The sequence below is a fragment of the Taudactylus pleione genome, unplaced genomic scaffold (assembly GCF_031769625.1).
Source record: "Taudactylus pleione unplaced genomic scaffold, aTauple2 ptg000117l, whole genome shotgun sequence".
Classification (NCBI taxonomy): Eukaryota; Metazoa; Chordata; class Amphibia; order Anura; family Myobatrachidae; genus Taudactylus; species Taudactylus pleione.
The window spans coordinates 8,867,271-8,881,934 of record NW_028284519.1 but is presented as its reverse complement, the minus strand read 5'-3'; the positions used below and the strand labels follow the sequence as shown (position 1 = coordinate 8,881,934).

Genomic DNA, 14,664 nt, shown 5'->3' with positions numbered 1-14,664 from the left:
GCAAAAGGCAGAGACATTTGAGGACACTACATTTTCATGTTTATTGACATGAACAATGAAGCAATAAAAATTTAAGGGTATCCCAGTGATGTCAGAAACATGGGGAAATAGTACATACAAAATTAAGTAATTAATGCAGATAATCTATTATTGGACATCTACCCTGTCCTCCATAACCAGCCTTGATTTATTCACAGAACTAAATCTTATAAATGGATTATTCATTCTACACGACCAGAACCCAAAATCATGATTAAATTAATAACGTATACTGTAGCTATTACATTTCTTCCATGAAATATAGCTGTTTCATTCTGAATTGTTCTTCCAACACTCTACAAGTACTTCAATGTAATTTAATTTAATATATTGTAACAAGATGGCATCTGTTTGTCTCTTTTCTGGAATGTTGAGGAAATGTTGCTGCAGAAATAATTGTGTTTTCTGAAAAATATTGCACCTGTTTAGCACTCTGTGAAAAGAGTTTTCCAAAGAAGAGTAGTATCCTCCATTATAGACTTGTGTGTGTGATTAGCCTAACACTATTGTTTGACACTTTATACATTTGTTAGACATTTTCATATAACTCATATGTATATATATATATATATATATATATATATATATATATATACACACACACACACAGTTTATATATATATATATATGCACATATATACATTCACACATATATCATACACAGTATATATATATATATATATATATATATACACACATACATACATACATACATACACATACATATCATACACAGTATATATATCACAATGTGCTCCGGCACTCCGGACCCCCTTGGGGTAACTTGCTCCAGTGCCCTCTATCAGGGGACTAGCCCCAAGCATGTACTTCAGCAAATAAAGCGGCACTCAGGAGACTGTAGACTTCGTGAAACAAGTGAAAAGTTTATGTTATCCTCGTCAACGTTTCAGGGACGTGCCCCCAGGACAATAACAAAATTAGTGCAATGTAAAACAAACATATTTATACACTTATCCCACACCGTATCTCCCATCAGCATTGTCCACAGCCGCGACGTCCGAGACCTCCGGTGAATCGTAAGGGCAAGTCTCATACAAAGTGTATATTGCTTCCTACATGATGTGGGCTAGACTGGGTGGTTTGATAATACAATTTTGCACTGAATCACTTCATCATGGCTCACCATCTAATTTACAATGCACTCCACATCAATTATTGAATTATTCAAGTAACCTTAAAAAATGGATTTAGATTATGGGCAAAATTTACTAAGCGGTGGGTTCTAAACCCCGACGGTTTGGTGGTGGTTTGACAGCAGGTTCTATTCTGTTCTAAACCCCGGGGGTTTGGTGGCGGTTTTGCAGCAGTTTCTAAATGACAGCCCTGTTCTATTCTATTCTAAACTGTGTTTTGACAGCAGTTTTGCAACGGTTTTGACCTTAGTAAATCCGCAGATAGCAAAACCGCCTCCAAAACACATTTTAGAACAGAACAGGGCTGTCATTTAGAAACTGCTACAAAACTGCCAACAAATCCCCGGGGTTTAGAACAGAATAGAACCCGCCGTCAAACCGCCACCAAACTGCCGGGGTTTAGAAACCGCCACTTAGTAAATTTTGACCAATGTATCTGGAAAAAATTAACCCTGCATAAGGTACAAATCTATGGGATAAATTGTTTCTATCCATCTTCACCAACAGGGCCAGTGCTACTATTAAGCTAACCTAGGGTGTCAATAGTTACGGGTGATTCTTTTGCTTGGAACCTTGTTTGGCAACACACACCCCTGATGCACATTCTCTCATTATGTCTCAGAGCAAGCATGCTCTGAGACAATCAGACTCAGGGCCTGATTCAGAGTCGCTCGTAAGCGGCCGCTCATTCGCTCCGAACGATGTTCGCACATCTGCACATGCGTATGGGTTTTAGTACGCATGCGCGAACCAGTCAGTGCGGTCGAAATTCGTGTGCTGGCAAAATAGCGAATGCCTGCTAATTTGAGTGACAGGATGAGGCGTTTGTGGGTGGTAACAGGGGAAGGTGCTTGAAAACGGGGAGTGGAGATCCGTACGCAGGCGTGCCAAAACTGGCATTTTAAGGATGTGCATAATTAACAAAGCAGCGTCATCGACCACGTCAGTTGGGTGTCTTTTAGCCAGAACTGCTCGCATGATTGCGGTAGGAAAATGCAACCACAAGAATAGGGAGCAGTTCATTCGCCTTTCGATGTACTCGATTAATCTAATAAATAGCAGAGATGACGTATGATGTGAGCGGCCAGGGGGCATTTTTTACAAAAAAAATCCACATGTTTTGTTCGCTCATTCAGACATAGAGGCGTCAACAGACCACAAAGAGTGAACGGTCAATTTAAATAGCCAGCTCCTTTTTCTGGACGAGCGAGCGCAAATAGCGTCCGGCTCTGAATCAGGCCCTCTGTCATTTCTTGGTTCACTTTCTTACTCACCAACTACTCCTTTGTTGTCTCTACGCTGGTTCCACATCCCCCATCCATCCTTCTCTTGGGTGTCCAGTTGCCTCTCCACCATCTGCTCCTGGATACTGAAGCACTTCCTCAAACTCAACAGGGCCAAAACTGAAGTCACTGACTTCTCTTCCATCCTCTCTATCAACAACACCACTTTTGTCTATGTTTCCCAACTCCACTGCCTGGATGTCATTCTTGACTATTCCCTCTCCTTCGCCTCAATCTCTTGTCCGAACCTGGCAGTTCCAGCTCTGCAACATCACTTGCAGTAGACCCTTCCTTTCCCAGGATGCAACTAAAACCACTACTGCAACCTTCTCCTCACTGGACTCCCCTGCTCCCATCTTGCTCCTCTAAAAATCTGTACCTAATGCTGCAGCTACTTATTTTCCTCTCCCGCCACTTTACATCTGCCTCCCCTCTCTGCCAAGCACTTCACCAGCTCCCCTCTACATACAGAATCCTCTTCAATCCTAACCATCACACACAAGGCCCTCTCCAACTCCACTGCTCCCTACACCTTCAACCTCATCTGTGGTTGGTCAATGACCACCACCTTTCCCCCTTTCTGGTTACCACATCTCACTCCAGAATCCAAGATTTCTCCCGTGCTGGAAATCTCCCTCATTCCACAAGACTATCCCCCAGCCTGCATTGCTTTAAGAAGGTGCCGAAATCCCACCTGTCCTTAAAAGCATATCTGTCCACCACTTAACCATCTCCACATCTCTCACTCATGCTTCCTGCCCTTAGCTCCTCTTACACTAGCTCACTCCTTATGTCTTCTGTTTGTATCCCTCCTCCCTTTAGACTTCCTTCCTGTTCTTTATCCATGTCTTTTGCACACCAGATGCTCTCTACACTTCTTTCTTGGGCTCTGTGGGCATGAATCAAACCCGGACAGTATCAGCAGTCCGTTCGCAATTGCCGATGGTTGCTAATCTGTGCATGCATATGCATCGCAGTGCGCATGCGAACTTCCCTGTGCGATCACAGATCCCTCGCTCGCCCAGCAAAACCAGCCCAGTAGAGTTAGTGGCAGGAGAGGCCGTTTGTGGGTGGTGACAGGGGCAGTCTAGTAAAAATGGGGGGGTTGGAGATGCGAACGCAGGCGTGCCAGAGTGTTTCAACACCGTTTAGAGGCCTGCATAATTAACAGGCAGCGTCATAGTACACATCACCAGCCATTTTATTCCTTTGTTTTCATCTCAATGCTTGTGGTAAAAAAAAGCTACCACAAGCACTGCGTTCCCATCAGATAGTGGTCGCTGTACCAATGTTTTCATAAACTTCCAGGAGATGACGTGGGGCAGTGGGTGCTCGTACAGGTAAGATGGGCATGCCTATGCCTTGACGAGCGATCACTCGCCGCCGCGTCACTTTCAAATATTTGCATACGCATCATGCAAGTGTACGCTCATAGTGACCGGGTCTGAATCAGGCCCTCTGCTCACTCAGTTTGCAATGCTAATAGGTACAGGTCTCAGCTTACACTGAATATTATCTTTGCACCCTTTGCTTCAGTGGCTGTATTGAGATTTATAGTGATATTTTTTATTTGTCTACTGTATTGTACTGTTCTGCTTTACACTGTACTGTTTTATTTTCTTGCATTCTGTACGGCGCTGTGGAGCACTTCAGGTACTGTATAAATAAAAATTAATAGAATACTAAGGATATTCCCTGCTGCTTTCCTAGCACATCAGAGTGCATCTCTAGACACCCCTCAAGTTACTATAGGTTGGTGGGGTGCCATAATGGCAGATACCATGCCATCCTTTTAGCCTTGCCCTCTGGGTGGCAGCACCAGTTGCACTGTCCTCATTAAAACCCTGTTACTATAATGAGTGGAATCTAGTGTTTTTAATGATCCACATGGAGTGCCGTCCACTTCCTTACATTATGGTGAAGCATGTAAAGCTGCTGACTGGCATGCCTCCATGGCAGTTTTATACTGGGATTGTGTCACTTTTCATGGTCTTCACAGTCATGCATCACACTCCTCCCTATGTCTAATGTAAGCAGAGGGCAGGAGACTTGGCGTAGCTTCCAAATAAATTGCAAATTGAAATATTTGCACTTATTCTGATAGCTATATTTAAATAAATATTGCTAATAACTATCATATTCCATTGCGATTAACAAAACAGTTTTTATACTATATACAACATACGTAGAGCATATCCCTAATTCAATATGACCATCATGACCACGTGATATTTCTTACCCCAAAGTGGTTTTGCCTCTGTATAAGACTACCCATTTGCACGGATAGAAACAGTATTAAGAGCAAGTACACTGTATAATAATGGCAATCTTTCAAGAAGCAGTTTGTTATTGAGGAAAAAAATAGGTCTTTTGTAACACAAATCAATTTCTGGTTGTACCAAAACTTACAATTACTAAGATAACAAGCATCTTTGCTTCACTTTATGGATCTCAAGATGTCTATGAAGCAATAAGAAGTCACCGTTCATTTTTAACAGACTTCCACTGGGAAATATATGAGGGCAGCGCAAAAATATTATTATTTATCTGGCCAACACAAACCCTGAGGGAAGCATTGAGGAACTTTGACATAACCTATTTTTAACCGTACCTCTGGCAATTGTGCATTCAACTTTATAGGTGAATGTGTCAAGTAGACCACAGAACAAATGATATACAATATTACTTATAAAACTGTTGTGCTGCATTTGTTTTCTTTATTACTTGAGAAACTTGCTATATTAGGAGAAGAGTAAGCAAAATATAATTATACCTTGGTCACATTAAGTAATAAGCCTTGAGAAATCTGTAAAATATATTTATAAATGTTAATACATATACAACCAAGTGTGATGGACATCTGATGTTAAAGGTTGACTAGAGTACAAAGCGTATTTCATAAAGATGTCCACATTATAGCATCATCAGAGTGACACAGATAATGTGCTGCACAGTTGCTCATACAATGATTATTATTATTGTTATCATCTTTTACTTATAAAGTGCATAAGGGTTCCATAGTGCCGTACTATTCTAAACATAAAAGATTTAGGACTAACCTGCAGCCTGGTACCGATGATTTATAACCATGTATTGGGTATAAATCCTTTAGGTTGTAAACTCTCATGAGCAGGGCCCTTTTCCTGCCCTCACTTATTCCATAATCTAGTACTGGGTTTGAGAAGGTCTACAGGTTCTGAATGTCAACAATCAATATGTTGACATGTGATAAGGTTGACATGGTTAAAATGGCGACACATTTAGACTGGCATCAAATAACATGTTGACACCAAAATGTCATAAGTTTTATTTGGTTATTTATTTATTTATTTTAGTCTATCCCAACAAAAAAATATGTCTGCATTTTATTTAAAATGATGACACACTGTGTCGACATTGTAACCATGTCGACCTAAATGCATGTTCACATTTTGATGGTCAACTTAATGACCATGTCAGCATTCTGACTGTCAACATTCAGAACCTGACAACTTTCTGTTGTCAACATTCTGACTGTAGACCTCTTGAATGTCCACAAGTCGACCAAATACCCTACAATGGTACCAAACCTTTGGTTCTGCCACCTTGCTGCTTACTGTATATGGGAATTATTACTGCTGACACAGCAATGTTTAGAAACCTTGTCCATGTCCTGCAATGTTCTGTACTGTAAGTAACTTTTTCTTGTTGTGTTCATCCTGTTTCTGTACTTTCTAAGGTGCTGCAGACCACTTGTGGTGCCATGTAAATAAGATAATACAATTTTTTATTTATATTTTTTTAATTACAAGGAATACAGGAAAAATATAAGGATGACATGGTACAAATTTAGGGGAGAAGTGTAAATGAAATGTAGGTTATTTATAAATGTGTGTGAAGTAGTTTATACTCTGTTTGAGCTTCAGCAGTAATGCGAGTACCTTGGGTTTCAGAAAGGAGATTACAGTACTTTATTTACATTAGAGTGTGTGTTGATTCCTATTAGCCCATTTTCCAATTTACACTCACTGAAAAATTCTTAGTGTAGCAACACATTGAGGATACGGCTAGGGCCAGCTCTTGGGGTGGAGGGCGCACCCCTCCCAACATCCCGATGGGCCGAAGTGTCCTGTGGTTGGTCTGGTCGAGAGGCTGGGCACCCCCACCGTCACAGCTGTGCCATGGTGCTGGACCCCGGAGTGGCTGAATGTATGCTGCATGCATGCGCGTGGCATTCATTCAGTGTTGGGAGAGTGCTGGGGGAAGCCCAGCTAGTGACAGAGTGCCTGGCTCGTCCCCAACCTGACGTTACACGGGAGGCATGCCATGCAGGCACACCCCCAAATAATGTCACACAGGGGGCATGGCCTATGATAATTGGGCCACGCCCCCTTTTCGGGCGCTTTATACTGATCCGGCACAGGCCGCGGTTACCCCTGGAGCCAGCCCTGGATATGGCAATTGAGGATTACTTTTAAAGGATCAGTCAACAAGCCAGGTACTGGGCCTTACCATCCACTATTTTAGGGTGTCAACACTTGACTTTTACACACATCTAAGGTAGAATGCTTTAAATGATTTAAACGATAATTTCCTTTATCTTGCTATGGAAAGTAAAACCTACTATAATAAAATACTACTATATACTATGAAATTAAATTATAGGACTGATTGCCGCCTATGGGTATTGTTTCTAAAAACCTTTTTTTCCTATTATAGGTAAAACAATTTGCCCAATAACTAATTTAATGATTCATTGCTGGCCTATTGATAAATATTTGCCCTTCGAGTAAGAACAGATAGACATCTTATTAAGAGCTATCAAAATATTGATTTGGGAGATTTTAATGAACTGTGTAACAAACTGAAAGGCCAAGCAATCTAGATAATAAATTGGCAAATTAACACAGGCAGGTGTAAATTAATTCACGGCTGCCTTTTGTTCTTTCCACGCTCCATATTCTGATGCAGGAGAAAGGTGAAGTGCTGGAATGATTAGTTACATACATTAGTCTGTATACAATAACAAGACTCAGTTCTGTGTATTGATGTCTTTCAGTTCTGCTAGGTAAAGCAGAACAATGTTTTCAGAAGGGGTCTTGGAAAACCCAAAATGTACAGAGTCCAACTTGTTTATGTTTCACAGAAGGTGAAAAGGTTTACTGATGGCAAAAATTGAAGCCTAAGTTTTATTTACACATGCGAATGCATTTCAAAAAATGTTTCAAATCAATTCACAAACTGAGATGTAGTGAAACATTAACATTTAAATCACATTTTAAATCAGGGTTACTAGCATAGTTGCCGACATTCAGCTCCCACCTTTCTGGAGAGAGCTGAATGCCTGCACACAGCGGGGGCATGGCCGGGCACTGACTCCGCATAGGGGCGGGGCCAGGGCGTGTCCACACAATCTAGTCATTGTGGCCCCACCCCTTCTTCACAATGCCAAAAATAAAGGCATTGTGAAGCAGGGGGCAGAGCCACGATGACGAGATTTAGCACAAATCGCGTCATTGGGCCCCTCGCTGCGGGGTGTTTCTAGTTGTAGTCAGGGGGGTCAGGCGGCAGCCAGGAGGCTTTCCTGCCTTTCTGGGGGGTCGGGAGCGGCATCCGATATTCGGGAGGCTCCCGACCAAATCGGGAGGGTACGCAAGTCTTATTACTAGACTTCATTTTGCTTAGAATTTTTGAGATTTATAAATGCTCACTAATTGATTGTACATTTAATGGAACCCATACATATACGGCGCCAATTTCCAGTTGTGCCGATATGACTCAATCCACAGATTGGGGAAATTAAAACTGTAAAAAATCCCCAACTCATCAATTACAACCACTTTTTTGTAGGGATTGGGGAATCAAGATTTTTCAACATGTTTAATACACCCGATTTCCTGACCCTTACATTGGCAGAATGGAGAATTGTGGCAGTCCATCGCAGATGTATGGGCCCCAGGGGCTGCTGGGGTGGCAAATACAAACCAGTGGCCCTGACCTTTCTAAGAAAAAAAAGCTGTAATAAAAAAAATGTGTGTGTAAATATGTAACAAATAAAGTTTTGTAGTAAACTACACCCATAAAATCTGCAGCCCACCTCTCTAATTCAAAGCAAGCTCCAGTTCTGAAACCATCCTTGTTCTCCCTCCTCCTTGTTAAATAAAAAAGATACTCACCCTACCTGCTGCCTCATCTGTCCCTCTTTGTTTGTCCTTGCAGACTCCTGCAATCTGATTGGTGGATACCCCAGCCATCCACCAATCAGTGTGTGGAGACATCCCATCACTGTGATTGGTGGATGGCAAGAGCTTTGCTCCAATCAGCAGCATGGCCAGGAGGAAACTGCATGTACTGTACTGTACATGACCGCTGTGGCTGGGAGACTGGCAGACTGAGGCTGTGTAACACAAATGGAGAGGCCAGGGAGCATCCTCTCCCTGTCTCCCAGCTGCCAGGCATGTACAGTATGCAGCATGTGGCTGCATGCCACTGTTGACCCTCCAGCACTGAAATTGTAATGGCCTGGTGTGCAGATGGCACCCTGCTGCCTGGCACAGTTTGCCCCTGATGGGCCCCTTTACTTGACAATTTTTTAGGCATTTCCAACTTTTGCAGCAAATCAAATTATCAAGCTCCCACCTACTTCACTAGTGGGCTGGATCCAGGTGGGTTCCCTGTTCTCCAAGGAGTCTGAAAGAAGCCACCATAAATCATTTGTCTCCCAGACATTCCAGGATAGTAGACAAGTATGCTGCATATCTCCATTTGGCTATATGCAAAATATACAGCTCTCACTCAAAAAATGGACTGCATGCTGGCTAAAACCAAGTAGGCCAAGTTTATCAATCTATAGAATTAGTGGGACTGCAAAGAGCTCTGTATATCCTTAAACAGTTGAACATGCAGGGTCCCAGGAAATTGTCTGTATCCATTAACCCCTGAAAATACTGGAACAGAACTAAAGCTGCAATGTTTTCGGTCACAGCCCAAACATCTGCATAAAGCAACATACTCTGACAAAATTACTCAAATATCTGCTCCTTATTATAAATCTGGCACTGCTTATTGCTCTTTAAATGGGTTGTACACCCTGGTTAGTTTGAAACACCTCCCTCATCCTCTCAGAGACCCTCCGATCTATCTAATCAAAGGCACCAACTACCAGGAGGACATTGACTGCAAGAGCTTGATTGGAGATATGAAGTTCTTCTCCATTTGTAAAATGGTTCTGCAGAATTGATAGGAGAGGTTGGAATAGGTTTAATTGTATTTGCTACACACACGCAGACCTAGCTCTCCTTTACCATACAATATCAATGATGTGTCATCCATGGGTGCATTGCATTACAAAAGGTGGTCTTGAGGTGATGGCCCACTAAAGGGATACATTAAGAAAGGTGTACCCAACTAGTAAGTATAGTACACACTTTTACTTAACCTTTAATGGAAGTCCAACCAACTAGCATAAGTATGGGAAGCATAATCTGTTGTAACTTATTTTAAGACCCGTTTAGCCAACCAGTAATTTTTGAAGTCCTTAAAAGACCAACCACATCCAACAGTTTGTTTATTCCAATGTATCTCACATTACATTCCTTTATGCACATACTGGTACCAGCACTTTCAGATTAGTAAACTGAGATTTAAATTAGACACTCGTTTGTGCAGAAAGTTGAAAGCGAAGCAGATAATGTAAGCGGTTACTGACCCACAAGTCATTTTATTACATTTTGTGATAACTTTGTCATATCCACCTTTTTCCTAACCTATCACACTGAGGACATTTCATCTTCTGAACCCTGGCCAGACAGTTCCAGGTTGCTCCTTGTATTTTTAGTCGATTGTGCAGGACAAAAATTCTGTGTCCATAGACCCCTTTAAAGAACACCCCTATAACACTGAATGTGCTGCACATCAGGTGTTACACACAAAAAGGTGAATAAACTAAACAAATAACATTAAGCAATCACACAAATCGCATCACTTCCCAAACATTTGATTTCACACAGAACATTAAATTAATTGATGGTTCTTGTTTTTATTACAAATTTTTGCATTCAACCATTATTAGATCCTGTGGCTTTCTTGCAATGATTATAGTTCTTATTCATTTCATTTCTCAAGTCTCCATGGGAATACAGACTTAGGCTTTATATGAAACTGAAAGGGGGAACTTCATTACCAGAAAGAATGCCACAACATTGGAATGTACTAATCTGCCATGGTGACATTATTATATGTAAAAAATACATTTTGTTAAATTTGTGGCCAATAAAGTACAATATTGTAATATAAATATTATTTCTTTTTAAATCTGATGCAATTATAGGTTTATTTCACACAGGTTTTTTTATATTTAAATGATGCAGCAGTTTTTTTAAAGCTTACTAGCACAACATATTAAATTATTTTTGGTGATTTAATTTTGTGGTTGTTTTCAATGCCAAATTCTACAACATACTGTATAACCAACTGTCCCAATTTGTGGTGACTCTTCCCCCATCCTGATTTGTGGGGACCACCACACACTCATCTGTATTGCAAACTCCCAAATGGTGGGATGTATGCTATGGCAAATAATTTAATAAAAGATTATTTCAGAAAAGAAAGAAATTAGATAATACTAAGCAACAGCTATGTGCACCTGTTCTTCCACATTTGTACCCATATTCACAGACTGAGCATGCATTTGCATTGTATGTTGATATATCTTCTCCTATGTGGCTTTATAGAAAAAAATATTTTTGGACTGTTTCCAATTAAATGGTACATTCATAACCACTTCATAATCTAAAATAATTACGAAATTTTTCCACAATTTTAGAATATTTTGTAAATTAATTGTAGCACTTATTTTACTGGGATGCTGCATTTTATACAGGAAGTGTATTGACTGAAAAATATAAAGCAAAGATAACACCATGGTAAACTATTGGCACCTGAATTAGCCCAGATGTGTCCTTACTATCATGAATTGTAAGTTTTTGTCAACATGCGCATTCCTGTTACAGACAGAAACTCTGCAACAGCAACAAAAATAGTTAGTTTTGCCATCTTAAATACTTTTTTCATATTTGCAATAAAGTACCAGGTACATACCAATTAGATATCCCATTAGTCGGACTGATCAAAACAAATGTCGGTTATCCATTTAAGATTTGCAATAACTACCCAAGCAACAGAATGTTAAATTTTAGGCTTACCATCGTCAACCCATTGCTGTGCAACATTCCCTCCTGGTCTACTAGATTCCGAGAAATAGTGATAGATGGAAGATCCAGACTTTGAGGTGGGAACTGAGGTGTAAATTCATTGCCCTGGGCAGCCAAAGCTTCGTTCATTACTTGGAATGGGAGAAGGACATCTGTCATGCCAAGTCCTGGGTCAGTTTCTGGAGGTGGAGTTATAGGAGGAATCTCAAATTCTTCGTCACCAAGACTCGGAGTGTGAAACGTCTGTCAAACAAGAAATGCACAGGTTTATTATAGTCCGTGATAACCTTAAACGTTGAAATAATTGAGCATCATAGCTGTAATTAATTACAAATCCAAAAGTAACAATCATATATGCATCCGCAACATTTTTCATTTTAAATTTAATTCTGGCTAATTGAAGGCTATTACAATTATACTGTGAAACCGCCTATCTTGCAGTACTTTTTACAGGCAGCTGAGCAACTTCGGGGACTACTGAGAAACATACAGAAGGAAACATTTGCAGTAACCCCCATCAACCAGTCAAAAAGTACTTTGGTTATTAAGTGTATTCAAATGGTTGCTCTGTTCTGCATCACATCTGTATACATTCGGAAATAACCCCATATACTAATTTGTAAAAAAATAAAATAAATTAAAAAAAAAGAAAATTAAGAAGTATAATTGGAATAACTAACATATTAGCAAACTAAAGCGGTTTCAGATCTACATGGATGGAGTCAAACAAACGAAGTATGGGTGACCATATCTTCCATTGCAGAACTATTTGTGATATTGGGCAAATAGTCATTTTGAAATTTAAGTAATACACTAAATGGCTCCTGGTTCAAATAAAAAAAAAAAAGTTGTTTACAAAAGAAACAAATATTTACCCTACAATTGTTTTTATAATTTTTTTCACTATAATTACTATGTTTGTTTTATAAATAATCTGGTGTTTAAAATGTACCTTTTACTTTAGAATGTAAGCCATTTTGTTTACTGAATAAGTCTATTCAAATAGACATTACAAGCCATTAAGAATTGCTGTGCTTATCTCTAGATATGACTAGCATACCTCTCCTTCTGCCACGATTTAGGTGGGGCAGACCTGATTTGTAGGTTCAGGCCCACAGACGGCATATCTGTCCCAACTCTCAAAAAGTTAGCAGTTATATCCTAAATTTAAAGAAATCTTTATTAGAAGTAAGGGCATGTAAGGTGGTCTAGTGATTTGGAAGCTCTAGACATGTCACCGAGGAATATATCTACATCCAATGTAAGATGTCACCTCACTTTCTCCCTTGAGTTTCATGGTCCTGTTCCCACTTGGATATTTCAAATGTCAGGAGATATGAATGAACTAGTGAAATAGCAACTGGCTTTTTACAGATATTCACAATAATTTGTACAGCATCAAAATAATAATCCAGATTGGTCAGGAGACATGACAGCGGGTTTACTGAGCTGAAAATGCACATTATGTCATCAGATTTCATCCAATTCTGGTTATGAGGGTAAAATTAGCAACTCTTTGCCAGGTGCCATAGAGACCCCTGGCCAATTGTGCTAACAATTATGTGGTTTGGGGCTTTCAGTCCTTTTAAATGGTCTCCTCTATTGAGTTCCATAGATCGGCAATAGACTCTACTTTTATTAGTGGCAAACAAAAATAATAAAACAGCAAAAGAACAAAAATAAAACAAAAAAAATTGAGATGTTCATGGAATAAATGCCTAGCATTAATATATAGATATTGATGTACAATTTAAATGAGACAGTTAATTAAATAGAAAATGGTACATTGTAAAAGTAAAATAATTATTTAAATCTTAGCTGTTATTTATAAAGTAAATCTCTGTTGCTTGAATTTTGAAAGCTCTGCACAAACGGATCTGATTAAAGAGAACTGTAATTATCATACGGCTGTAGTAGTGTATCAGTATTAACAGTGTTCTAATGTGTACTTAATTAGCAACATCTGTGTTTGTTTGTTTGAGCAACGGATACATTAGACCTAGTGCATATCAAATTGCCTATTTATTGATACCAAGCTATAATAAAAAATACCTCACATTATACAATACTTATGCACCATAAATTCAGACAATTGTGTACTCCGCACCCCAGTTTAATCTGCTCAAACACAGCAGTTTACTGTGATTTGTGCAAGAGAGAAAACGCAGAATGTTCAGTTGTTGCCTGTATTTCTACTACAATGGAACATTGGCTGTTATTATTCAGCAAAACAATTCTCAAGCAATGATGTTTAGAATAACATCGCCCTTTCAGGGAGCAGTGTTTAAACAGTTGATATGTGTGATATGAAGTATGTGTGATATGTGTTGATATGAAGTAAACAACAGTTTAGCTGCTGTGTCACATTTTTTCATGCTTATACACTGATTTTTATTTTTTATTCCCTACACCAGAGGTCCTCAAGGCACCCCAACAGTTCAGATTTTAGAGATATCCATGGTTGAGCACAGGTAGTTAAATCAAACTGACTGAGGAATTAATTAAGTCACCTGTGGTCAAGCATGGATATCCTTAAAACCTGGACTGCTAGGGTGCCTGGAGGAACGAGTTTGGGAACCTCTGCCCTACACTATAGGCCTGTACTTATGCCATCTGCAGGCTTCGATTTATGTAAACCCAAGTTAGCTGTGTATTTTTGCATTCTGGCCAGGAGAACCCTGAACACTGTTATGGCTTTATATACAGTACCATATGTGTTTGCATGTGAGCAATATGAGCAGCGTACTAAGAGCAGGGAAGTTGCATGTGATTTTTTTAGTGTACATTCTAGCACCCTGCACCTGTCACAACCTGTGCAGTTCTTCTTTCCTGTCTGGGGTATCGCTATCTGCTCTGGTGCATCTAGCACACATTGCTCTCTATCTATGCTGTTCTTGCATTAGCTAAGTGTGCTAGAAGCACAAGAGCAGAGAAAATGCCCCAGGCAGGAAAATGGAACTGCACAGGTTGTGACAGGTGCAGGGTGCTAGAATGAAC

General features: G+C 39.9%; 1 protein-coding gene across 1 annotated transcript in view; it reads right to left on the bottom strand.

The window, feature by feature from the left end:
• Positions 1-14,664, bottom strand: part of TOX3 (TOX high mobility group box family member 3) — a 142,448-nt gene that overhangs the window by 21,981 nt on the left and 105,803 nt on the right. Inside the window, exon 4 of the mRNA XM_088471948.1 lies at positions 11,659-11,910. Within this exon, the coding sequence (XP_088328074.1) occupies positions 11,659-11,910 (252 nt within the window). The remainder of the gene's footprint in view (positions 1-11,658; positions 11,911-14,664) is intronic.